We start from the raw sequence: 25,595 nt of genomic DNA, 5'->3' as shown, positions 1-25,595 counted from the left end.
ATTTACATTTCAATTTATTTCAATAGTTTAATCTGATACATTACTTACAACAAATACATAAATATTAATCTTTGTTTCATTTGCAGTTTAGTAATTTTAACTATATTCGTTTAACTAGTTGAGCACTCGCATTAGCCGATATTTGGTATCAGATATATACACAGTAAAGTCTGCAGTGTGCAGTGTGGCTGCGTCTACTTCCCCGACGCCTTCTCCTCCAGCTGGGCCTGTATGTTCTTGACATTATGGCCACCGGCAGTGGTTTGATTGTGCCGCTGGAAGAAGGCATTGATGGAGCTCATGGATCGGTACTCTAGGTTGTCGCTCATATGCCAGTCCACGCTGATGCTCTGATGCCGGCCAATGGGGTTGCGTATCTTTGTCTCGTTGTACTTCTCCAGGAGGTGCAGCAGGCAGTCCTTGGTGGTGTTAGCCGCCTCCTCTAGATTCACCGTCTGGTGCGTGTCGGGCAGTCCCACAGGCACATCGCGGCTCATCTGATTGATGCGGAACTTTGCCCGGCGACTACTGGCCGATTCAGTGACCACGTGGTGATGGCTATTGCTGCTGCTGCTGGTGGTGGTGGTGCTGCTGCTGCTGCTGGAGATTACCTTGGATGTGGTGGCCACTGAGGACTTTTGTACTTGCTGGCTTGAGGTGCTGTTTCGGGCATTGGAGCTGCTCATTGAACTCATCGTGGACTGGTTTCGTAGTGATTGCACTTGGGACTTGGACCAGGTGCTCTCGCTACCGTTACCGTTACCGTTGCCGTTGCTCAGCTTCGGTGTCTCCTCGATGGACTGCTGCAGGCGGACAGACAGCGAACTGACCTTGCTCTGCCCCTGTCCATCGTCAGAGCTGGTGTGGCGCTGGCTGCTGCTGCTGGCGGCACTGAGGATTCTGCCCCGGGGCGTGGGCCGGTTCCAGCTGCTGCTGCTGGTCGTCCGGCTGGTCCACTTGTTTCCCTCCTGGCTCGTCTCGGATGTGTGGCTTGTACTGCTCTCAGCGCCTGCTGGCGAAGCAGGCGTGGGTGCTTCATTGGTGTCGCTTTTACCGTTGTTATTGTTGGCGTCCCCTAGCTTCGTGTTGATATCGGCCAGCATGAGCAGATGGTCAGAGAGCTTGCGGATTTCGTCCGCCAGATTGACGCGCTCCCCGGAGCTGCGGCGCCCCAGCAGGTAGGTGGTGTCCGAGTTTCGGCGATCGAATGTGTGCAGATAGCTCTTCATGCTCCTTTGCTGCTGGGCCGTCGACTCACTGCCGGAGAACTCGTCAAAGTTCTCATTAAACAGATGCTGGGGTGTGGGCGTGGCCGGGTTGGAGGAGCCCATGGCCGGGAAGAGTTTCTCTCGCGACTCATTGATGGGCGTCGACACGGAGCTGGGGCTCCCGTTGTCGCCCCCAGGCGCCTCTTCCTCGTCCGGAAACACATCATCATCCTGGCCTTGCTCGTCATCCGTCATTGTAGCTATCGACTCGCAGGGCGAGGGCGAACACACTGCAAATGGATTAGAGTTGTAGTAGAATTCGTTTATCCAGAGTGGCACATACAGAGGGTTAGCACAATGCCAAAGATAGTTTACGTTTAATTTGTACATGAAGTGCATAGACGCGGAATTAGTTCATGCTTTTGGGTTCAAAGAGTTGTCTAAAATCATTAATGATCATTTATCCAAATGCGAATGGGTTTAATATTATTTTGTACACAACTTATTAAGACAATAATGGGGTTAGTTTGTTTATTTAAAAAGAAAGACTTTCCCTCTCCCTGACGGACAACAAAACGAATGAGCAATGAGGCTGACTTTGGAGTATTGCTGAGATCTCTGTGGATGATGGCTATGGATTTGTATCATTGGGCTTACCTGGCTGGCAGACCAGCAACTGTGGCTATGTACGAGTATGTTGATCTATTGTATGTCTGACCTAGGATCGGGGGTAAGTTTTTGAGGGATTTTGTTGGGATTGGATAGGATTGGAGTGGAGTGGAAGGTAGTGGAAGGGAATATGGCCTCTTGGCTCAAACAAAAGTATAGAGAAGTAGAGTTGTGCTTGATGTTGGTTTTCTGTATTCAAATTGAAGTATATTTTGGACATATTTTGGTTGTTTTTTGTCAGTGGCTGTCATTATCACAGTGTCAAAATGGTTAATACAGGCGGTATCCGCTACAAGAATTCCAGACCTTTGCTTAAGGCTACAGTTACTTAGAGATTAACAACAGTTCTGGCTGGCATGCTGGCCCTCCCTCTCTTTGCAAACACGGATTAGACGTGGGGTTAACACAGAGAAGGACAAAGTAAGAGAGATAGAGAAGAAGAGAAGAGTAGAGTAGAGAGTGGAGAGGGCAGGGCGCCTCTCTATGCGCTTCTCAGCGAGCCAACTCGGGTCACATTCACGTTAAGAACAACAATTAGTGGTTGACAAGTTAATCATGTAATTTACAAAGTATCTCCAGATACTGAATGCAGTTGCAGTTGCTGATGCATTTGCAGTTGCAGTTGCATTTGTGGCTGTGGATGTGGATGCAACCATCATTTGCCGTGGATGAGGGCATGCCGGTCGCGCTGCCGCTGGGAGCCGCCGCCACGGCAGTACTCACCTCGGGACGAGGAGATGCTGTCCTGGCCATGGGGGCGTCGCGGGTGCGGATAGCTCGTCTCGTTCAGGGGAGCAATCACATTGCCCTCCACATCGAAGACATACGGACTGTTGGGGTGCGTCTCCCACCGCACAATGAAATTCTTGAGGTTATCCTTGGTGGCATCCAGCTCTTTGTTCTGGGGAAAAAGGAATAGCATGTGGAATATGACACATGGTTTTTCGCTGTCCCATTATTTACCTCCAGGTCCGCGGCACTGCAGAGCTTGGCAAGCTCTTCGCACTCTTCGTCGTGGTCCTGGTCCTGTTTCTGCTTCCTTTCGCTAGGAACCACAGCCACCTGCACTTCCTCCTCTACGTTGTCGTCGTCGTCGTCCTCGATAGTCTCTGTGGACTCCTCGGAGGACTCTGAAGCGGCTGGTGTCGGCGACTGCGACTTGAGGCGTGTCTTCGACGCCGAAGAGGCTCCCTTCGCTATTGGCGTGGCTGTCGCGGTCGCCCGCTGCTGGAGCCATTTGTGCTTCATGCAATCTGCGGCTGTCATGCGGGTACTGCCGAGGGAGAAGGATGCAGATAGGTATAGGTAGGGGATTTGCCGGTTATGACTAGACTCTAATTAGAAGCAGGGAAAAGTGCACCCACCTCAAGTCTTTTACCAACAGCTTGGCTATGAAATCCAGACACTCCGGGGATATTCCATTGAAGCATTCATCCTCGAAATCGTATTTCGCGATGGTTACATTTGACATTGTTTCAATGTCGTTCTCTCCCATGAATGGCGACAGACCCGAGATGCTGAGACACCATCATGTGTGCGTATGTGTGGCAGGATGGGTGTGGCAAAGTCAATAAACATGAAATGTAAAAGCAGAGTAAGTAAAATAAATAAACGCATCAAAAAACACAAGACCCAACACTTAATTAACTAAATTAAATTTCTTCGCACTGCATTGGGGGGAAGGGATGGCAAACTGAGTGAGTTTATGAACAGGGGGAACGGGGAACAGAGGGAGAGCGGGCACTCCCCTTTGATTATGCCACTTTTGGCTGGTACAAATTTTTAATTGGTTTTTCTTAAAATCCAGTTAGATACTGGGACTTGAAAAGTCTTGATTAAATTTTGTAATTGCTTCACTGGCGATAAATGTTTCAAAAATATTTGCCAAGTCTAAATGAAATAATTGGAAGAAGTGTAACAACATTCGCATATACTCGTACTCGAATTGATATGATTTTGATGACTCCTTCTACTTTAAACCCTCTCTTAGAATGTATTCCGCATCTTTTTCAACTTACAGCACATAGCAGATAACACCGACGCTCCACATATCCGTTCCATAGGAGATGCAATCAAAGTTGACAACTTCCGGGGCCACAAACTCGGGTGTGCCAAAGAGGACCTACAAATGACAGAGTTCACTATGAATTGGAGATGTTGGGCAGACGATTGTGCATTTAAAGACTCACCCTTAGACGCTTGTCAGGATCGAACTTGCGTGCCAGACCAAAGTCAATGATCTTGATGCGATTACCCTTCTGTGTGAGCACAAGGATGTTCTCGGGCTTCAGATCCAGATGGACTATGCCGTTGCCGTGAATGAAGGCCATGGCCTCGCACACCTGACGGATGAAGACGCGACACACGCGTTCTGTGAGGACAAACTCATCGTCCACCACGCGGTCAAAGAGTTCGCCGCCCTCAATGCTGCGAAAGCAAAAACAACTTCAGTTTAATGGCAATACTTCAAGCTTAACAGATAACAGAACAAGCTATGTACGGACACATGCATAAACGGATTAACTCGTGCACAGATTAGGGTCTTTTGTTTAGTGTCCCCCACCGTATCGGAAGTGTTTAGGCCGGTTATAAGCAATCGCCTTACCTGGCACTCTCTAGTCTCTAAATATGTTATTTACAAGAGTATTGAATGCCCTGCCAGAACACGAAAATCAGATAATCCATGAACATCAATCCCATGTGGACACGAGTGAAGAGCATCAACTCACAGCAATCGGACCTGATTCGGAGGGAATTATGTTCGTGCGCTCGTCAAATTCCATTTTAAATTTGCATTTCCTCTCGCAGGTAACACAAAACCCGCCCATCAGATGCTCAAAATTGCCAAATGCCATTCAATTTTCCAACTATGTATGGGCTATTGTTTTTGCTAGTTGATGCTCTTCAATCAGAAATCGAGTAAATGTGAAAGAGGAGGGAGCACTCATGCCCGATAGGGAGTGTTTTATTTATCTAATAGGTTTTTCAGCTAAATACTGAAGCTTATGAATTTATGGTCAGCATTCTATGTCTTCCTATTTCACTTTGACTTTCTCTCTTTTGATGGAAAGCTGATGCACTCAAAAGGGCGACTTTAATTAAAATTGCATCATCACAAAGTCCAAAATAATTTCCAGTCAATCGAGAAAATCCGTTAAGACTCTTATCCGTGTGATGTTCGGTTTGCTTTGTGTTGTCGTTTCCCTGACGGAACTAAATGGCTGTCAGGATGAATGTGCAGACGAATATTTGCCAGACTACATGTTTAAATATTTATAAAGTAACAAAGAATGGCAACGACATTCGAATCTAGTTAAATTGAGACTGTTCTAGTTTATGTTTTCCTTTTCATTTTCAGTCCCTTCCTTTGTTGCTGCGTCTTCAGCAGACATTAGCCTAATGGAAACCGAGCCGGACTCTGTCATAAACTCGGCATTTTATCTAGGCCCCAATGAATAAACAATTTTCGGACTGGGTGAAAGTCAACGCTTGAAGAAGTTTTCTCCTGTCTTGGCAAAATTTACGCACAATATGTACTGTAGGTACAGATGTATGTATGTATCTATGATGGCAGTTGAAAAACATTCTATGGCATTATGAATATGCCAGGACAAACAGTGCAAGTCAACAATTAGCTTTTGGAAGAGACGTCAGGGATGAATGGGAATGGCATGAATAACAACAGCAACAGCAGCAGCAGCAGCAGCAGCAGCTGAGACAACAAAATGCTGAACAACTGCAGTTCTGCTGAAAATTAATTTAACTTGACAAAGAATTTGTTGGGTGGCGTTGTCATGTGTCTAGGAAAATGAAATTGTTTCGTTTGGCCATTGTTCTTAACAGTTTAGGTTGTGGGCGGGGGAATGTGGGTCAAGGCCGTTGACTAATCAGTGCCAAAACACCTGCCTCAAATGCTTGTATGGGCCATTGGAGACCCAAAACGGGGACCCGCAACCCGTGTCAGAAAAAAAACACAACAGAAAGGAAAAGAATTGAAAAGAAAAGAAAACTTTGTCCGGCAAGAGTCGCGGGCCCGATAAAAGTTGTTGTAAATTCATATAAATGCTAGAAAGGGACAACCTGTTGCTCTCTGGGCGCATTGGTGTGTGCGTAAAGTGTATTGGAGAGTGTGTTTGTGTGGGAGAGAAGTTTACTAGTTTACGATAATGTGCGTACGTGTAAATCGCATTTTATGCACATTCCCACTGATTGCAAGATATTGTGTGCCGGCAACAATGTGGCAACATCCAAAGGGGACCAAACAAACCAACAAACTGAAAGAGCACTGAATGAAAAACAGAAAGAGAGAAACACACACACAAACACACAAGACGCACGCGACAACAAACAAGACAACAATGAACACATTCATAAAGCCATTGTTCAAACGGCTTGGTCACAAGCGTCCTCTTGGCCGCGCTTCCTTACAGTTCCAGGACGACGCACATCATTTTCTGATATTCGTATGCCGCATACAATTGTATAATGAGATGATGCTGCAACGAATTCATAATCTCCACTTCTCGCTCCACATTCCGCTTGTCCTCGCGCTTCGGTATGGGCACAAACTTGGCAGCCAATTGCAGGCCGTTCGTCTTGTCCCTGCACTTGTACACCGTCCCGAACTTTCCCCTGCACACAGAGAGGGTAGAGGGATTAGTTATCGACCAGCGCCACAGCGCGTTCAGCATCCAGACCGGGCATCTCGATGCAGAGCTACTTACCGTCCCACCTCGCCCAGGACATCGAACAATTTGTGGGCATCGACATTGCGATTTATGGTCACATCGCGCATTGGGAACACCGGTTCCAGAACTGCAAAAGAAAGTAAGGCAATCAATATATGGTAATCAGATAGGCCAGCAACGATATGGCAATACATATTAAACGACAAGTTGCTCAGTATAGTGTGGGGTTACCCCAGTCAGAAGCCAACACAAAGAACTTATTTGATGTTTAGTTTCCCTGCTTAAACTAAAGCCATTTACACTTCTTGAAAAAGATTTATTTGCACCGCTTGAACATTTCAGCAGACCCACATTTCCATTGCAATCCGCACTATCAGTGATTTATCAGCAGAATGGCATAGATTGACAAGCCATACTCGCATTTGTGGATGGCTTATGGCATCGGTCGGAAATGTTTTGGTTAGATAAGGTACTCGACTGGCTGTCTGATTTGATTGCTTGCACTTTATTTGCGGATTTAGATTAAATTTGTTGTTCACTTTTGTGCTGCGTTCATTCCACTAGATTATGCGTTATGTGTGCGGCCAAGGATATGAGGCTCTTTGGGAAACCACTACGGTGCCCGTATTGCCACCATTTCAATCATATTTATTGTTCGTCTTTTGCAGGCTGCATTCCATATCGGTTATTATGGAGGAGAGGCAGTGGGCCTGTCTGACAGCTCAAAACAGATTGTGCTTGTCATATACTCGTACATTTCGCAGGACATATTGCAGACAGACAGACTATAGTGTGTTGAGGAGGAAACCCTTTTCAAAACTCAATTCGTAACTTATTGTTGTTTTTTGCTGTATGCACGTGTATGTACGAGTATGTATGTATGATGTATGTCTGTCTACAAGTTGCCAAACAAATAAAAATGACTTTATTCAATTGAGTTTGTGGAGGACCAGCAGTATCCAACGAAACGAGGACAACAAGAGTGACGGTTCGGGTACACATTGAATGTGTCTGTGATTGTCTGTGTGTGTGTATAACTGTGAATACAGTGATGAATATGTGAGTATGAGTTTGGCAATATTTTGCACAAGACTTTCCCACTTGACACTTGACCAGAATACTAGCAATCCATGGGGATTTCCCAGAGCTCTCTCCTTCGGCCAGCAGGAAAACAGAAATCAGTCGAGTTCAGAAATGTGCAATTTGAATTATTGATAATCCGTTGGGGGCCACTAGGCTGCAGGCAGTAGGCAGTAGAGTAAGAAAAGTCAGTTAAGCACTTGCTGTTGCACGACGCACAACGCACGATGCACCATGCACTTATGAAGGCTGTCATCTGGTGGATCTGGATGCTGTCGGTGTCTGTCCCATTAATATGTAAATGGCGCACATAAGTATGCTATGGAAAACATGATAAATCCTTAAAATCAAAGGCAACAGCATGACAGGACCGGCAGGAACAGGCTGGGGGAAAAGTCAAAGGGAAAAGACTTTTCAAAATCGAAGCAAACTGCATGGAACGGCGGGGCACTGGGTGTGGCACATGGATGGGATGGGCTGGGATGGGCTGGGATGGGGGTTTCTCGAGCACAAACTTGGCAAATTCAAAGTGAAAGTTGAGGGTCTACTGTGAATAGAAATGGAGGATGAGGCAGAGGCAGAGGCATGTGTGTGTATGTGTGCATGTGTGTTTCTTTGCTGTTTGAGCGCATTGAGTCTTTCGTATGCGTTTGCAGCGATTGCTGAGACTTGATGCCACGCCACGCCACACCTCGCCTCCATTCCTCCTTTCTGCATTTCGTTTAAACGGTTTTTGGCGCAAATTTATGCATGTCTGCTGCAGCCCATGAGAGTGAGAGAGAAGAGTGTGTGTGTGTGTTTGTGTGCATGGAGAATGTGCATGTGAGTGCATTTGAGTGCACTCTGCCAATAATGCGCACAATTTAAGTTTAGGCAAACACGCCCAAACACTTGCATTAGAGAAGAAAATTGAAGAGGTCCTTCGGAGACCATTCTCCAACCCCCTCCACCAATCAGCATCAACTATTTGTTGGAAGTTTGAGGAAAGTTGAGAACTCTTTGGACCCATAATTCATTGCATTTAGTGAAAACGAAATACGTATTTCATAGGGCGCCCCACGACCCTCATAAAATTTCGCCATAGCCGTAGACAAGCACTCATATATTATGCACAAACACAGACCCACACATGCACATTCATATACACTCACACTCCGCCATCCGATGGGGAGGGGAAATAGGGGCAGGTGGCTCACATTCATTTCCTGCTTCGAGCTCATGAATAAATGAATTTATATCGACTCCCGGCTGGCAATGGCACTGCACTGCACTGCACCATACAACGCCACCGCTTATCATCAAGGCGGAGCTGAACACGGTGGCGATGGCGGTGGCGGAGAGGGAAATCCCATATGCGACACGCCAAAATGGACATGTCTGCGGCGGAAGGGGCGAACGGGTGGGTGGCTGTGGACCGTCTAGCCAGCGCACAAGCCCGAATGCAATCGAAATTGGACCTGAGCCGTTTGAAGTGTTTTTTCGTAAATCAATTTCAGTTGCCAAAGCATCACCACAGCCATCCATTAAGCTGCGAGATGTTTTCGATCTGCATATAATACGGCGCGGGATTGCGACCAGAGGGATATCTCCATTAGGGACCGATATCTCGGTATTATTATTCTATATGATTTTCTGCTACTGATGTGTGGTTAAGTTTTCAACTTGAACTCCTACCAAATGGATTTCCAGCCACTTGTTTGCTGTGCAATGGCTTTCAGCTGCAGCTTGAACTGTGTGTCAGACAACACTTAACTCTTAACCAGCTTATTACCGTTAAGCGTTTGTGTCTACAGTGCTCTCTCCACTCGCCCTCCCACTTTTTCCCACATGCATCAATGTGTGGGTGGCTTTCGAAAGTGCAACTCGTTGCAAATTCAATTCAAAAAACTTTATAAACTTAATTTATGCACAATATCAATAAAAATGCCAGATAGACAGAGATGCAGAGGGCGTGGGACAGAGAGATGGTCTATGTTCACTTTTCATTCAATAGAGTGCCACTTCCACTGCCACTGCCGCTGCTGATGCGAATGCAAATGGCAAACGATTTTTTGTGCCAACGATGGCAATTTTTTCTGATATGAAAATCAGAAAAATTTTCTTTGATTTGCCTTCGCTCCGGTTGTCATGTCCCACGAGTCATACCCCAATCCTCGATTTTCATTTCACTCTCCTCATTTTGGCAACTGTTGCCTTGACTTTGAGATTAAAATGGCTAAAAAAAGAATGAAACCAAAGGAAAATGTCCTCCTTCTCCTCCTGCGTCATCGATTTGTGGCTGCAATTTGTTGCCGCCATTATTTTGTATAATGCGCGCAATGAAAATATTTTAATAACACAATTTGAAGGTCCTTGAATTTGCCAATGAAAAAACACGCCAAAAACATTGCAAACTGTTGCACATCAAACGTTGTATGTCAATGTGCCACATGTATGTATGCCACAAAAACCACGAGCCAGACGAGACGCTTTGGCATTTTAATATGTGTGCCGGCCGGGGCACGAAAGCGAACCAAGTTTGAGGATGGCATTTCTTCATTGTTTTCATTCGCTTTTAATAACACTTTTTATGCGAACAACTTAAGCTTCCTGCTCGGCTGGCCTTTCATGCGTGTCCGGAAAGACCAGAACAACGCAAACGAAGACCCAAAGCAATCTGCGGAGGCATGCCACAAATTTAACGGCATGTCCCTTGTCCCATGTACCTAATGGAAAGCAAAGATCGGAGCACGGAGGTGTGTCAAATATTTCACAACCTGACTCAAATGCAAGTTGAATATCTTGAAAGATGCTTTTAGCACGGTGCTGCAGTCTCAGTTAAGGTCTTTGAATGCATGTATGTCTTGTGCAGCTTTTGTTTGATTTTTTATAACAGAAATGGGTGTAATTTGTATTGCAAATTCCCAGGCGTTGTCCGGAGTTGTTTAAAAAGAATATTCTGTAAATATTAATAAACGTGTTGCTCACACTGAAACTGTATCTACGGAAGGGTGTCTCCAGCTTCTTCGTGTACCTAAGACAGCCTTCCTTTCTTCGGCGAGTAGCTCTTTTTGTTGGCTCTTCCTCTTTGTGGGCTTCGACCAGGCTAAAAAAATTCTCTTAATGGCTGATGACGTGGGCCTGACTAATGGCAAACGATGGTGAAAACTGTTGCGAATGTGTTCGTACAGTTGCTAACAGATATTCGCCTGGTTATTGTTGCTTCTGATGCTGCTGCTGGGGCTGTTACTACGGGCATGTCTCTGCACTTTAATCAGACTAAGTGGCTGCCAAGAGCGAGAGAGCAGGGAACCAGAGCCAGAGTGAGAGTGAGAGAGATAATGGGATGGTATATGTGGTGGCAAAATTAAAAAATGTGAAAAGTTTTCCCAGAATACAGCTGAAGGATTCCCGCCGTAACTGTGACTGTGACTGTGAATATGGTGCCATCCATTTCAAATTGGTTATAACACGGACCTCCCCACATATCCACATACGAGTTTGTACTTTATGTATGAACAGGGCACATCAAATGGTCATGCATAAATGAAAGGGATAGATGCGGAAGTGCTTTTCATATGTATCCGCACTTATTGTTTGCCTGGCCACAAAATGAGAGTGGCAACAGTTCATGGACAGCAGATGCACCCCACGAACTTGGCTTCAATTGTTGATTTGAAAGACAATGTTTCCGATGCAAAATGTAAATGTTGTATAAATATTTTGTACACAATTAATCAATTAAAAGTTTGTCTTTACAAAGCCCTCCCACTTATGTCGTCTTCTCTGGCTAAAGACCCTGCCAAAATGTTTTCCACTTAAGACAGAAGCGATCCATATCCACTCTACCTATTCAGCCGACTCCGATTTGTGAAAAGCGAAGGCGACAGACAATTTATTTCTCTCAATCGAATGGATACGTTAGATGCGTTAAATGTTTGCAGATAAAACAAACTCAATAAATGATAAATGACAAGAAAAGTTGCCAAATTAAATGCAGAATTTTTAATTTAAAAAAATACAAACATTGGGACAGAAAGGGGGACCCAAATCAATATCGAACACGCATACACGTACTCTTACATCCCCGTCCTGTCGCATATATTCGTATTAATACGTATCGGTATCCCCTGTTCGGGCTCTGTATCTCGACAACGAGGCAATTCATCTTCATCATTTTTTTTTGCGTGGCTGTGGCTTGCATGCCATGCGTAAATCCGCTGCGACAACTCGTGGTGCGCACGGAGGGAGAACGAAAATCGTTATGGAAAAATGAAAAATAATAATCAGTAGAGGGGAGGGGACTCTGAGAACGCCACCTACTCGTAAAAGCTATCAAAAGGAACACAGAGAGAGGGAGAGATGGAGAGGATGGCATGCTGTCTTAGTGGCATGCTGTGTGGGTGGGTGGCTGGCTCCCCGCTAAGCTCTCCTCTAATGCAGTGACAAGTGGTGGCACCACCACCACTACAACCACAGGGCTCGGTGGGAGCCCTACCACTCGCAGCCAATTTCCAGTTTATGCAGCGCACTTTTGTGGCACACTCTTTAATTGGGCAATTGCCATTCAAAATTTATGCGAGAGACTGATGTCGACCGTCTTTGCCACACTCATTTTGGATGATTTTTTTACGGCTTGAATGCCATTTTGCCTGGATGTGGAAGTGGAAGTGGCAATTTTATTTTATTTCATTTAATTTTAGCTGCTTTTGCATAATGAAATTAGCATTAGAAATTTGTATGCAAGTGTCATTGGTGGCACCCTCAATTCCTCTTTCAATTGGAGTTCTCATTTCACTCCTTAAGCGAGTTATTTCTATGCATTTCAATTATCATGGCCACAACACGCAAACGCCATGTGTGTCGCCGATATGTGCCCCACTCGCATTTCTTAAATTGTTTCTTCCCAACGCTTTGCGGTTGTCCTCGCCCATTCATGCAATTTCTCTCTCTCTCTCTCGTTCTTTGCCGTTCGTTCGTTGGTTCTCTGGCTCTCTGGTTCCCTTATCCCTTTACACATTCATTTCGCTGGCTTTTGTGGGCACGCTCATAATCTCCGCCTGGCAGTGTGGGTGAGCTCCTTTCGCGCTTATAATCAGCACCGCCATTCGAGATGTGTGTGGGAATTTTTATATTCTGTGTTCAGTTTTAATCACCGAAAGTTGAACTGCAGGAGCAACGCTTTAAGTGCCAAATTTAAACGTATTCCAAGCTGCATGACAGGCAGAAAGATGCAGGACCAGAAGACATCAGCAGACACGATGCTAATTGATCGATGTGAACACAGCAATTTCCAGCAAATTCCAAAGTTCAACAATGGGGCAGAGGACAATGCCTGGGGAGGCTGAGCTCACTGCAGATGTAGACTGCAGACAGACACCAAGACAAATAGAGGGCAGAATTGGGGGCAAAGAAAGGCTCGTTTCGTTCTGCTGCAAAATCCCAGCTTCTTCTAAGGTTTTTTTGCTCGCTTTTCTGGCTTGTCTGCCAATGAAAGGATGAGGTGACGTGGCAGCAGCAGCAGCAGCAACAGCAACAGCCGCTACTAAATGCAAAACAATTTGAAGCCAGACTAACGACGCTCACCGCAATGAACTCATTAAAACTTCTACCCAGCTCCGCAACAAAATGATATGAAAAGTGCAACTTTGTACCGCCGCGTCAGATGAAAATTCAAATATGTTGGGTTGCTAAACTGTGCGAATTTCTCAGGCCTTTCTATCAGCATTTAATTAATTTAATGAGCAACGTCAGCCTATTCCCTGTCCCTCTTCTGCTTTATTTATATGTTTCTCTGCATGTATGTATGCTGGGAGTTCCTGTCCCACTTCCCATGCCCCTGCTGTTAATGACTCACACGTGTAATCTAGGGGCGACTCGTTAGCGTAGAGTCCCCACCAAACATTATGTGAATGAACGAGTCGTCCCATGGTGATGTGGCTTGAGATGGCGCATAGTTAATTATTGGCTCGCGCTGGCAGCTCCTGCAAAGTCTATTAATTTATAGCGCATACGCAATATTGTGCTCAAAGGCCACAAAGGTCGTGGCTGCTGTCACATGCATCGCTTCGCGGCTATTTTGATGCGGTTTTCGGCGATGCATTTTGGCGCCAGCGGCAAATGGGTTGCATCAAATTAGCCCTGAATTGTTACTATATTGGAAGGTAGTTTGACTTTGTTGTGGATAACTTTACGCGACACACAGCACCTAGGTACTTGTTTCGAACTTTTAAGCGAAGAGCACAGACAGTAGAAGTTAAAACAGCTGCGAAAATAAAGAATATGCGATAGAATCGATATATTCCGGACTAGACGATGCCCATTAATCAGATTTCGTTCCTTTAAAGGGGCATCAGACATGTGTTCAAGGCTGTAGGTGTTTCTCCAGCTGTTATTGTCTTCGAAATACATTTGTGTTTGCGCTCTTCGTTCTACCTATTATGTATGTACATACGTATATATCTTCTATCTGTGGCGGGGTATTGTAGAGAGTGTGTGTGTAGGCCATTGGTCTCATGAATCAAAGGCGAGGCCAGACACTGATTGTTGGTGGGCGGAGAACGCACACAGGGAGCATCTGTGCTTTAAACAACCACAAAGTACAGCTAGCACAACAATGCCAACAGAAGCACCGAACATTCAGCCAGGGAATATTCAGTGCCATGACAGTGAGAACACATATTTGCACTCAAATCGAATTGGGTTTGCTTTCGGGGGGCACATAATTGAATAACAGCCGTAAAGTGCAGAATGCAAAGGCTTTTTTCGGCCAAAAAGGCTGCCGAAAATGAAGCGGAAGTGCATGTGGCTACATCCATATTGGGTTTGGGGGTGCTGGGGGCGCCCATAAATAATTGGCCAGCTGTGGGAATTAGTTGCGGCAGGCAACAAGATAAATCAATTAACGCGCCACAAACAAAACGATTAATCAAGAAGCAGGTTTTTAGTTGGCTACATCAATTGTTACCAATCCAATGTTTAGTGGCGATAGAGCAACGGAAATGAGAGGTAATTGAAAGGTCATCGATTCAATGACAACCCCAGTGCCCTGGCTGTGGAGCTGGCACGCGCTTCGGACAACAATTTGTTAAAATTTAACGCTTTATTTACTGCTCCTGGACCTGGGTACTGTCGGCCCTCCGGTTGTGTAGTGCCCTCGACACGTATTGCAGAACTGCAGAGGCAACCACGGAAGACCTGTTCCTGCACAATGTTTCGTGTCCATGTTGAGCGACAGTTTGACATCTCTAAATAAAGTTTGCACTTGCCAGCTACGTGGGCGGATCTACCACATGTAGAGAGATACAGAGAGACCCCCACACACACAAAGAGAGGAAAACGCGAGCCATAGAATTAGGGAAAGAGACATCTAGATAGACACCCACCCGCAGACAGAGAGAGGAAGAGAGAGCTCTGCACGTTTGACAATTTAATGGTGTTGAGGTTATTTATACAATACGCTGCCTGACGGTGCTTAAATATTTAGTGGATTGCAGGCAATGCCATGTCCAGCCATCGGTTCTTAAACAGCCCCCTAGACCATGGAAAAGTAGGGGAAATCAATGCACGAATTTGTTGCTTGAGGAATAAGTTCAACAATAATTTAAACACATTACTGTTACGTGCGTACATATGTATGTATGTACATATGCATATGTATATAAGGACTTTCTGATGTTGCAGATTCTTTGATTGAAAGTTGATATTTTTGGTAATTAACAGTTTCGAATCAAGAGTCTAGCATTTCCATTCAGAAACCTTTGAAAAGATAATTAGTCGAAACCTAATAGCTGAAGAGATGATGAATATGAAGAGATATTATTGATAAATTAATTTCAACACTTCTGTTACAGGAAGCCAGAGGGGAGATGGGGCCAGCAGGCATGAGCTGGTAACATCCAAAAAGAAGGATATGGGATGGCCAGATTAGCAGGTGTGAATATGGGGGATCTTTGCTGCTTTCAGCTACGTTTCTTGATGTCCAGCATCATTCCGAGCAATTACTGCTCAGTCGGCAGCGGTAAGCCATAATTCTCTGTGAGTGCTCAGCTCTGCTCCACTCCATGGGGGAAGACAGCACTTTGCTGGCCGCCAACGGACGCATTACTCTTGGGCCGACCCTAACGCAGTTACAGTTTATTGCGTTTCATTTAATTTCAGCCGGAATGGGCCAAAGCTCCGGCCAAATAACGATCTGTTTGGTTGCATAAAGGCGATTACCCGCAGAGATGCCACTTGGGACTGGGGCTATAAGCGGCACTGGCGGGAAAGCACTCGGAAACTTATTGCATTTAAAATGCAGTTACTGGCCTCCAATTAAACATAGCACAGAATTCGCAATAATCCAGCGTTACATATAAATTAACATAAAACCGGACCGTCGACAGGGTAAAGGGACGTGCCGTCATACCCCATTCGCACATTTGATTATGGCTTTCGATTTGCATGGCACTCGATGACGAGTTTCGATTTTTGATGAATGAAACCGTGCCATTTAGACGAGGCCATAAATCATCCGACTGGCAACATGGGAATTACAGAATAGAGAACGTCATGAAGCCCAGCAGAACCCGATGATGAGGCTGATGACGTGCAATGTAAGCGAAATTACCTGCCCGACAGGCATGTAAGGCTGCTCTGCTAGTAAATAGAGGCATACGATGCGCCCAAAAACATTTACATAATTTTGATTATTTTGTGTGGATGAGGGATATATTCGTATTCGCAGTGCAGCGTCCCCTTCGCATGCATAACATTTTCAGTTGCATTTTCGTCGGGAGGAAGCTGCTGGTGGAAGTGCTTTGTATTATGGAAATTTCCGTTTGTCATTTTGGGCGCAAAGTGCGAGTCTCTACATCCATACATGCAAATTGAGCTGCAACAAGCGTCTGCCTCTGCGTCTGCCTGTGGAGGGGGAGTGTTTGTTTGGTTTTTGCATTTGGCAAATGCAATCTTAATAGGAAGCCTGCCTGCCTGTCTGTCTGCCTATCTGTCTGCCTGCCTGCCTGCCATCCTGCCCTGCCAATACATTACATTGCAATTTTAATTTGTTTAGCATGCGGCAGTCCACACCCCATCTGCTTCTGCCATTCCTGCGCCACATGGTGTATGCGTTATAATCATACACATTCGTACTCGTTCTCACGCTCGTGCCTATGTGCATTTTTAATGCTGCCCCAGTGCCACCTGCAGCTGCCACCGAACCCAAAAGCAGCCAGAGATACTTTTGCATTAAAAATTTAAACAACATTGCAGTCATGTCCCGGCAACAAAGAATGGAATGATTCCGAGTGGATATTGTACATGGCTACGGCCAGAGAAACAGACCAATGTTCAATTGTTGGCCAACTCCTTTTATGGCGAATTGCTTTGCCATGCCGTGCCTTGTGGCTGGAATTAAATATTCTATAAATTGTTTTAATCCCCAGACATATGCATGCAGATACAATTTCTTTTAATTTCTCTGGTGCCAGCAGGTTCAATAAATTATCCCTGTCTGAGCGAGAGAGAAACAAACATAAATTCGGATATTTTGGTTACAAGCCAAAATCACAAAAACATAACCGCATTTATTCTCATTCATTCAGCACTCAAATTCACAATATACAGAAAGATATGTATGTGTATCTATGTGATAGATTTATATATATGTAGATGCCAAGAAACTGAGAAATTCAAAGAAAAATCACAGAATTTGGGAATACTCAAAAGAAATATCTGACAATAGGAAACAAAAGCAGGAAGCGCGAAATATTTACATAATTACTTGACAAATAGATTCACATACATGCATACATATGTATGTACGAATATGACCAAATCGAGGCTATTGCTTATGGTCTAGATCCGATTTAACAATCCTTATATATGTACAACTCGTACAAAGTAGAGTACAGAGACCCCGCCGCGCCGGCCACGATGAGGCAGAGCCGAGGAATTTGCAACGTCAACTGAAGTGAATAGCAACGAACGACCTTCAACATGAAATGCGACGTAAAATAAATTTATCTCAATTATATACACAGGCAAACGTACATATACATACATATATATAAAAGTCTCTCAACGTGCGTTTTGCGGTCTGAGGGAGGGACGGGTGTGAGGACGGGCGAGTAACTTTCAAGACAGCATGTGAAAATTCTTTCGATTTTCGTCTGTTTGTTCTACACTCACCTTGGCAGCGCAGTACGAAAAATTAAAGGCAAAATATAAATTTAATTTTGAATATTTTCGGTGGCGAGGAGGCGTAAAAAAATGAATGAGAAATGTTTCCCCCTTTTAAACAGTGAATGATCGCTGATCTCAGAACTATATTCCCTTGTGAAACTCTTCACTCTTAGCGTGCACACACTGTAGCTGTTGCTTTATGTAGAAATATGTACATTCTGTCCATCTAATGACGCCAGAACATCGGTGGCTGGCCAGCGTTTTTATGCAGATTTCGGTTTTATGTTTATACAATATCGATGTCTGCTCTTCGTGTTTCCTTGCCCCTACTCCAAAGCCTCAAAACGATGGAAAATTTGTATTTATAAAATAGTATACACCGTAAATAATGCACAGTTGAATGTCTTTCTTTCGAATTTTGCGCACAAAAAATTTGCAAAAATAATCCATATATTTTCATTATAAATAAAATACTATATGTGCATGGGATCTGAGTTCCTCTGCGGTTTGGTAATTTCCGCTGCGAATGCTTTCATTTCCTGCCCGATTAAAGCTAAAGCTCCTTTTTTTTTCTGAAGCTCTGGGAAGATCCGAGTACACAAGATTTCCCATAATTACGTAGAGTGGTTTGGGGAAAGGAAATTGAGAAATCAGCTTATGTGTCATTAGCACATAATTCGGCTGAGAAAAACCCTAAAAACACACACATACCATACATACAATCATAGGTATGTGCACACGTCTGGGAGTGACAAGAAACTGTGAAAATTTGCCAGAAAAGGTTGGCCAATCGGTCAGGTTGCCACCTGCTACCTTCAGCCACTTTCTGCCACCTTCAGCCACCTTCTGCCACCTTTGCCACAGGCAGACAAGTATTTCCGTTTGTTGTTATTTGCCAATTTGGGGAAAACTGCCTGGGAAAACGAGACGCGTAACCCTTTTCCTTTTTTCTTTCTTTCCGACTTGTGGTGGCCTGTGAGGGGAGGGGAATGTGTGTGTTGGTGGCACTAAATCAGGACTCTCCTGTGTGTGGTATACAACACAGACCGCTTCCCTTTTCTGCAGTCGCTTTCCTCATGTTACGCGTTCGGTTTTGCCTCTCGCTCTGTCGAAGTTTTTTTTGCCTTTTGGGTTCTTTCATTTCTGGAATTACCCGACGTTCGCCATTTTTCATGCTACATGCTTTTGCGGCACACTCCCTGGGCCGTTTCCCTTTTAAACATTTCCCGCTACGTCCAACTACTTGACACTTCCGTTTCCGTTTTTTTTGGAGTTTAGGATTTTGGACTTGCTTTTGTCTTTGGGCTCCACGGCAGATACTGTTACTACTGACTAACAAGCCACCCTCTCCTTTCCGCACAATTCTCTATCTCTCTCTCTCTTAACGTTCATCTGGTGTGACATTTATCCTTCATCGCCTCTGTTTTCGTACTTCCCTTTGGCTTTCATTTCAGCTTTAACATGGCAAAAAAAAGTGAAAATAAAAAAAGAACGGAGAAATTATTTGGCCTTTCTTTTGTTTTATGCGTGAAATTTATTGTTTCTGACAATGGAAACGGCGTCGCAAATGTTTCCTGATCACAGTCCCGCCTTATCTGGACACCCTTTTTGGGGATGCCATGCCATGCCATGCCTTCCCCAACCAGAATCCGCACAGAACCGAATTGAGTGTCGGGCATTCTCGTATTTTATTGAAATTCATGTATTTTTAAAAGCCTCCATGCCCATTGGGATGCCGCGCTAAATCGTTTAAGCATTTGTTTTCACCATTCACAGCTTGATTTGAACAGATCTCCGTTCGGAACGGGTCGGTTCTGTTCTGTTGTGTTCGGTTTGGTTTTTATCTGTGCATAAAAGTTAATGTCTTGCATCAGTATCAGCATGATGGGCCGAAAATGTTTATTGTTTTGGCCCTTTATTAAAGCGTAGTTATCCGCCGATACTGATAGCTGGGGTGGTCCAAAAGAGAACAGAGACATCTGCTAAGCCATAGATTTGTGTTGATTTGATTTGTCTATTTGCAGTTGGCATTTAGGGGTTTATTCTGCTCCCCCTTCGATGGGTGTGCAGTGCCGAAAATACACTAATGAAAAGAAACAACTGTTCGAAGCCTGATTGAAAGAGTCATTGAGTTGAGCTCTTGAAAATAATTTACAATAATTGCCACAGTCCCCTGGCTCCTATCTCTGGGTGCATTTATCGGGGGCTGTATACACGAGTATACTAAGATAGCGAGACTCATATATATATAGTATACAGATAACCACGGGCAATCGAGCGCTGGCGGCTACCCTTATCAACGATGATACACAACACGAAAACGCAGCACTGCTTTGACAGCGGCCGGTTTTCTGTTGGCCTGTTACCGGAGTGCTCCGTTGGGTGTTGAGGCCTATTTTTGTGGCAGTGGCAGGCAACACCAGTTAGTCGACTGCCATTGGGACTTACCGCCTTCCGGCTCTGAGTCATCAATGTAGATCATGCTGCTGCGTCCCCGGGCGCTGGCTTCCCGCAGACGTTGACCCGTGCTGAAGCTGTTGCACTTTTCCGTTGGCTACGAACAAATATTTGTGAGTATTCCTCGGGCGTAAATGAGTGTGGTTCCTGCTTGTTTACACGTTTGCTTTTTTCAACAATATTTAATGGCAAGTATTATAATTTATTTAGAGCATTTTCGCTATTGCGTTTCAGGTTTTTAAATCAACTTCACTTCACTTTTTGACTGAATTTCCAAATGTATATTTGGGATATATTTCGTTTGCCCGATTCTTGTATTTTCTGCGCACTTAAAAAATGGCACAATAGAATTTTGTTTGCTTTTTGACTTTTGTTTATTTATAGCCGACGGCAGCGGTGGCGCACCACGTTGCGTATGCTTGATATTAGCGCGAAATTCGTTCGCCTGTGCCTCAGCGTGCTATTGTGTCATCGCGAGCGAGCGCCTTGCCTCAAACTGTTTTGGCCTGGCCCCATATTATTTTATTTGAGCCAGTTTCGCTGCTGCCTTTGGCTGCTGCTTCTTCTGCCATTTGCCAATGCTCGCATATGTGTTCCGTTCCTTTGTGGCCGCTCTTGGCGCTCCGTTATAAATGTGTTTTTGGCTGATAACTGCCAGAGGAAGAGGTAGAGGCGGAGGCGGAGGCAGAGGCACGGGGCCACGGTTGGCACGACTTGTCGCCGATCGGCTCTCGCGAGCATTCAATATGTATCTATAAATAAGCCCCCCCACAAATACACCCAAACTTCACTCGATTCCGCTCCCAAAAGCTATATGCACTCGCACTGGCACGAGTATTTGTGTTTCGTCTGTTTTGGTATTCGTATAAAAATAAATGGCAAAGCAATTTGTTTGCTCCCCCATCTATCTGTTTTCTCTCTGGTTTTCCGCTCAGTTTGCGGCTTGTGTTTGCAGACGAGTGAAAATCATTTTCCCCGCTGTCGTTTAGCACATTCGCTGTCGCTAGTATTCCGCCTCTGTTTTGGCAACAGCCAGCACCAATATATGCACTACATGTGCAGATCTATTGCTGGTGTATTCCCTGCTTTATGGCCGCCCCTACCTATTCACAGTTTTCCACTTTTTTTGCAACTTGTTGCCGCACCTGCGATTGTGTCACGTTTTTGGCTAGGACCTAAGTCTGGTCTCTCTCTCGGCCAGTCGCAGGCCATGCGGCGATTACCTGCTACTTGCATCACACAATCACACTGATATGAAGGGAAAAACAAGTTGTCAGATTAAATACTCGTAAATCTTATTGGAGAACAACTATGCACACCGATTGGTGCCAGTCTGGCAAAGGATGAAAGATTCTCCCCCATTCTATTGGAAACAATCAACATCTTGGCACCTCCATGGAACTTTATTATACTCGGAAGCATTATAAATCGTGCATAATAAATCTATTTGCTCGCGCATTCCCTAGTCTTGGTGTCTTTGTCTAATCTCGTAAGCATTCTCGAAACAAGTGTATAAATTCTGGCAATGTGTGAACTATAAATAATTGCAAAACAAACATACATATACGTACATACTTGTAGGTATCTAGAATCGTTATTAAATTACTCTCTTCTATTTTTATATGGGTTACCGGCACGGCGTGTACGATAAGCAGACACACCCCCTCCACTCCACTCCACTCCGCTCCACTCAACGCTCTTGGCCGTGGTCGCAGAGCCGTATCTTATCAAGCGGAAGAGAGTCTAATAGCCGGACGCGACAGCGACGACAACGACGCTTTAAAAGGCCATGCGTCATGGCCAGAATCATACAAGAAGTAGGATCGGAGAAGGGGGAGCACTGATTCGGCTCTCAGGCTGGCTGTCTAATTGGTCTGTGGATAGACGTGGGTGGGGGCAGAACTTAAATGGCTTTAAAAATGCTTCAAATCCCCGCATAAACAATAACAGCGGCTGAGCCGAAAGCGTACAATCCGAAGCCCTGGCCATTAAATTACTTATACGCGCCGCTGGCAGCTGCAGCCATAGAACTTGCCACTCCTGGTCCTAGTTGCCACGCTGGTCAGTTGCCACACGTTAAACCAGCAGGCAGCAAAAGCAAATAAACAAAATGCCTGCCACGCCAGGTCGGGGCAGTGCCACTTGATGCGAACGTGCCCCGACAACGGTGTGGTCTGGCGCCGTAGTCCGTGTAAACCTGTACAGCTCTGCCATCCCTTGGCCATCCCAGCCAAGTCCATTCCATTCCTGGCTGGCTTTAAAGTTTTCAGCCACAGTCCAAAATAAACAGACTGGCTGCCGAACTAAGCTGCGTTTTGATTTGGGCAGGGACTGAATGGCAAGGCTGGACATGTAGCTAGACCTATGCCTGCAGCTGGAACTGCACCTGGAACTGTGCTGGCTCAAAAATGCAGTCTGCTTTGATGTCACGACTACCACTGACCGCTTCCGCCCATGGCTTTGCCTCGAATAATGCAAATCCTATAAATGCGCCTAACGCTGCTGGCGGTCTCTTCGCGTGCTTTTTTCTCTCCCATGGAAAATGGCGGAAAGCACGTTTTGTTTTTAGATTGTACCCTAACACTACCCTAACTAGTGGTGCATCTACTTTCGACTGAAGACACCAAAGGGCTACTCATAAATTTTACGTATTTTGCTCCTCAGAGAACCCAATATGAATCTCCTTAGGAAAAGGGCATCCAAAGTTCTGTTTATAGTGTGAGAAAAGTGTTTTGCTTTTTTTTTGTTAGATTTGCTGTTGCTTTGGCTGTCGTTGTCATTGCTGTTGCCGTGACTATTGTTGTTGATCTTCCGCCTGCACACCTTGCCACGCCAGGGGCAGCAGCATTCAGATCCTCTATCTTTTGTGGGGCGCAAAGTCTGTTTGTTATTTAGTGTTCACGAAATCGTTTAGCCCTCCCCCGTCTGCTGCCGAGTTTTGTATTGTTTGAAACTGTTTTCTTGTTTTGTTGCCGCTGTTTGCACTCTTTTCACCTTATAAATGTTTACACATCACTGCTAATTCCCCATTTTTTGGGGAAATATTTTGACAAATTGTGGCACTCCGATGTCTCGGTTCGTCTCTCCGCTCGCACATTGCACGCGAAACTGTTTCGGCACGTTCGAAAATATTTTTCAATTTCAATCAAGTTTCGGGAAAAACATTGGCATCTACTCTCGGCATTGCCTGCCTCTGACAACGCCTCGTTGTGCGCTATTTTCGTTACGTGTTGTTGCCTCCGAGCACAATTTTCGAAATTATTTTTCCCGAGTTTTCCGCCGAGTTGTACCCCGGCTGCAGGCTGCAACATGAAGTCAGAGTCAGTGTGTTTACCTCGCTAAACTTCTTTGCGAGCTAATAATAAACGATGTTGTCCGGCAGGCAGAGGCAAGAAGCTAGCAGCAGCAGCCAGGAACCGGCGGCATACAGCCTCATTCCAACTGCAACACAGCATTGGTCCATTAGCCCCAATTTGCTGGGAATGTGGCAGCTGATGGGAGTGGTAGTGGCCGTACGTGAGGAGAGGCAGGCACGGAGAGAGGAACTGCCAGCGAAGAGCTCCGGGCTATTGCCACAGGTTGTTGCTGGCCAATTACAATTTTAATCTAAATGTGACATAATGATGGAAAAAATTACTCTTTTTATCGCCCTTCACGTTGTGATTATATCTGCATTATAAATGTTTATCGGTGAGCGATGGTATAATACTAAACTAAGTCTGAAGACGATTCTCGAACGAGCTGTTTTGGAGTGCTATGCACATCAGATATTTCGATATTTGATATTTCAGTTTATAATATGCAGGCACACCAGGTGGATGGTCCGATAGCATCAACTGTTATCTAGAATCCATCAGATGTGATATACAAATCCGTGTTAATGGGTGCAAAACATGCAATGAAAATGTATATAAAAAGAGCTTTCAAAAGGGGAACGGTAGAAAGCAGCAGTAAATTTTTAAAAATTGTTTAAAGGATGTTCTCGTTGTGGCTAAAGGCACTTATACTTCCGTCCACATTGGTAGATTTAAATTTAAATATGTATAGAGAGAGTATATAAGAATCGGTAAAATAATTGTGCCTGTCAGTACTTTGCAGTGCACTGCTTTGCTGGAAGATACGAGTCGGTGGAGAACATTCAAGGAGACGAGGAAACATTATTCGAGTATAACCTGAAGCTGGTGGGACGCGATCGCTTGTTAAACGGAACTATCATCAACCATGTAGATCTTGACGAGGACTTTGATGTAGGGTTAGATCTCTGGACATATAAGAATGGAAAGTGGGTGCCATTGAATGTCAATTTGTACGAGAAGCCCTGTTACTTTGTGAAGAACACTTATGCGACGTATTTCGAGAAATCCATCCGTGACTCAAACCTGCCCACAAGCGACAACAAATGTCCATTCCGAAAGGGTGAATACTTTATGAAGAATGTTAGGCTCAACACTGATAACTGGCCAGTATTTGTGCAGCAAGGTTTGAAAAAAAGCCGTGTTTCTATGCAGAGAAATGGCAAAGTATTTGGTGGCTTTACAGTGGTGATGAATCTTTTAAATGATAGCTTCTGATCTGAACACAACTAATAAAGTGGGCAACAGCTTCGATCTTTCTTTGATGCACATACACTAAGATATTTATCTATATGATTCAATCTCCCCAATGGGTTGCCAGGCATCCCATTCTATTGCAGCCATCGACCTTGCTCTACACATTCCGCCCACTCACAGACTGAATGTGTGGACCGGACCATACGGTGGCGGATCATACGCGAGCTGCGATCGAGTAGTCTAGCATTTATCCATCCTTCCGAATCAATTAGCTCGCCTTTCATCTCAGTGCTTTTAGCCATTCCATTTCATTTTTCAGCTGCTTCGAGGCAGTTCTATTTCTCGGTCAATAATGGAAAATATGCAGAATGCGTAGACAAATGGCGGTATAAATTATTTAATTCGAACAAAACATAGTTCGCCTTAATTATCTGCTATGTGTTAAGTATTTCTGGCTCTTTTCTGACTCGGCTCTTGATATGTCGAAGCTGCTACTAAGGTCGTTGTGGTGTCGTTGACTGTCGCATCTGCTGTGCCGTGCTGTGCTTTGCCTGGCGCCACATTTTATGACATTTCACAAATATATGTATTTGTGGGGATGGTTTTTATTTATTATTAAAAATAAGCGGCATTTGGCCTTTACACGGCTCGTTGACAGCCGGAGATCAATGTTAGAGAGTGGAGGAATGTGAGAATTTATCGTCGCAATCCTCGCAGGCCTTGCCGCTTGAACTTGTGTCAAAGTGGAGCAATGACAATGCTGCTGATAAAATGCGATGATTAATCAGTTGAAGACT

General features: G+C 44.8%; 1 protein-coding gene across 1 annotated transcript; it reads right to left on the bottom strand.

Annotated features, from left to right (window-relative positions):
* Nucleotides 1-20,765, bottom strand: LOC117890353 (SNF-related serine/threonine-protein kinase). The gene is made up of 9 exons (XM_034795145.1): nucleotides 20,240-20,765; nucleotides 6,602-6,692; nucleotides 6,306-6,509; nucleotides 4,067-4,304; nucleotides 3,896-3,999; nucleotides 3,242-3,394; nucleotides 2,841-3,150; nucleotides 2,601-2,778; nucleotides 1-1,498 (listed from the first exon to the last, which is right to left on the bottom strand). Exons 1-9 carry the CDS (start codon nucleotides 20,271-20,273, stop codon nucleotides 195-197), a joined length of 2,616 nt encoding a protein of 871 aa, XP_034651036.1. The 5' UTR covers nucleotides 20,274-20,765; the 3' UTR covers nucleotides 1-194.
* Nucleotides 20,766-25,595: the final 4,830 nt, after the last annotated feature.

Source organism: Drosophila subobscura, chromosome E, assembly GCF_008121235.1.
Source record: "Drosophila subobscura isolate 14011-0131.10 chromosome E, UCBerk_Dsub_1.0, whole genome shotgun sequence".
Taxonomy (NCBI): Eukaryota; Metazoa; Arthropoda; class Insecta; order Diptera; family Drosophilidae; genus Drosophila; species Drosophila subobscura.
The sequence above is the reverse complement of the archived record's forward strand: the minus strand, read 5'-3'. Positions and strand labels throughout refer to the sequence as shown.

What these genes read in the sequence shown, in the direction of transcription:
- LOC117890353 (XM_034795145.1), bottom strand. Translation starts at nt 20,273, where the DNA reads ATGATCTACATTGATGACTCAGAGCCGGAAGGCG. An exon ending in GGTGTTATCTGCTATGTGCT is followed by an intron (nt 3,395 to 3,895) that starts GTAAGTTGAAAA and finishes ATGGTGTCTCAG; the next exon opens with CATCTCGGGTCTGTCGCCAT. An exon ending in CAGCATCTCCTCGTCCCGAG is followed by an intron (nt 1,499 to 2,600) that starts GTGAGTACTGCC and finishes ATCCATTTGCAG; the next exon opens with TGTGTTCGCCCTCGCCCTGC.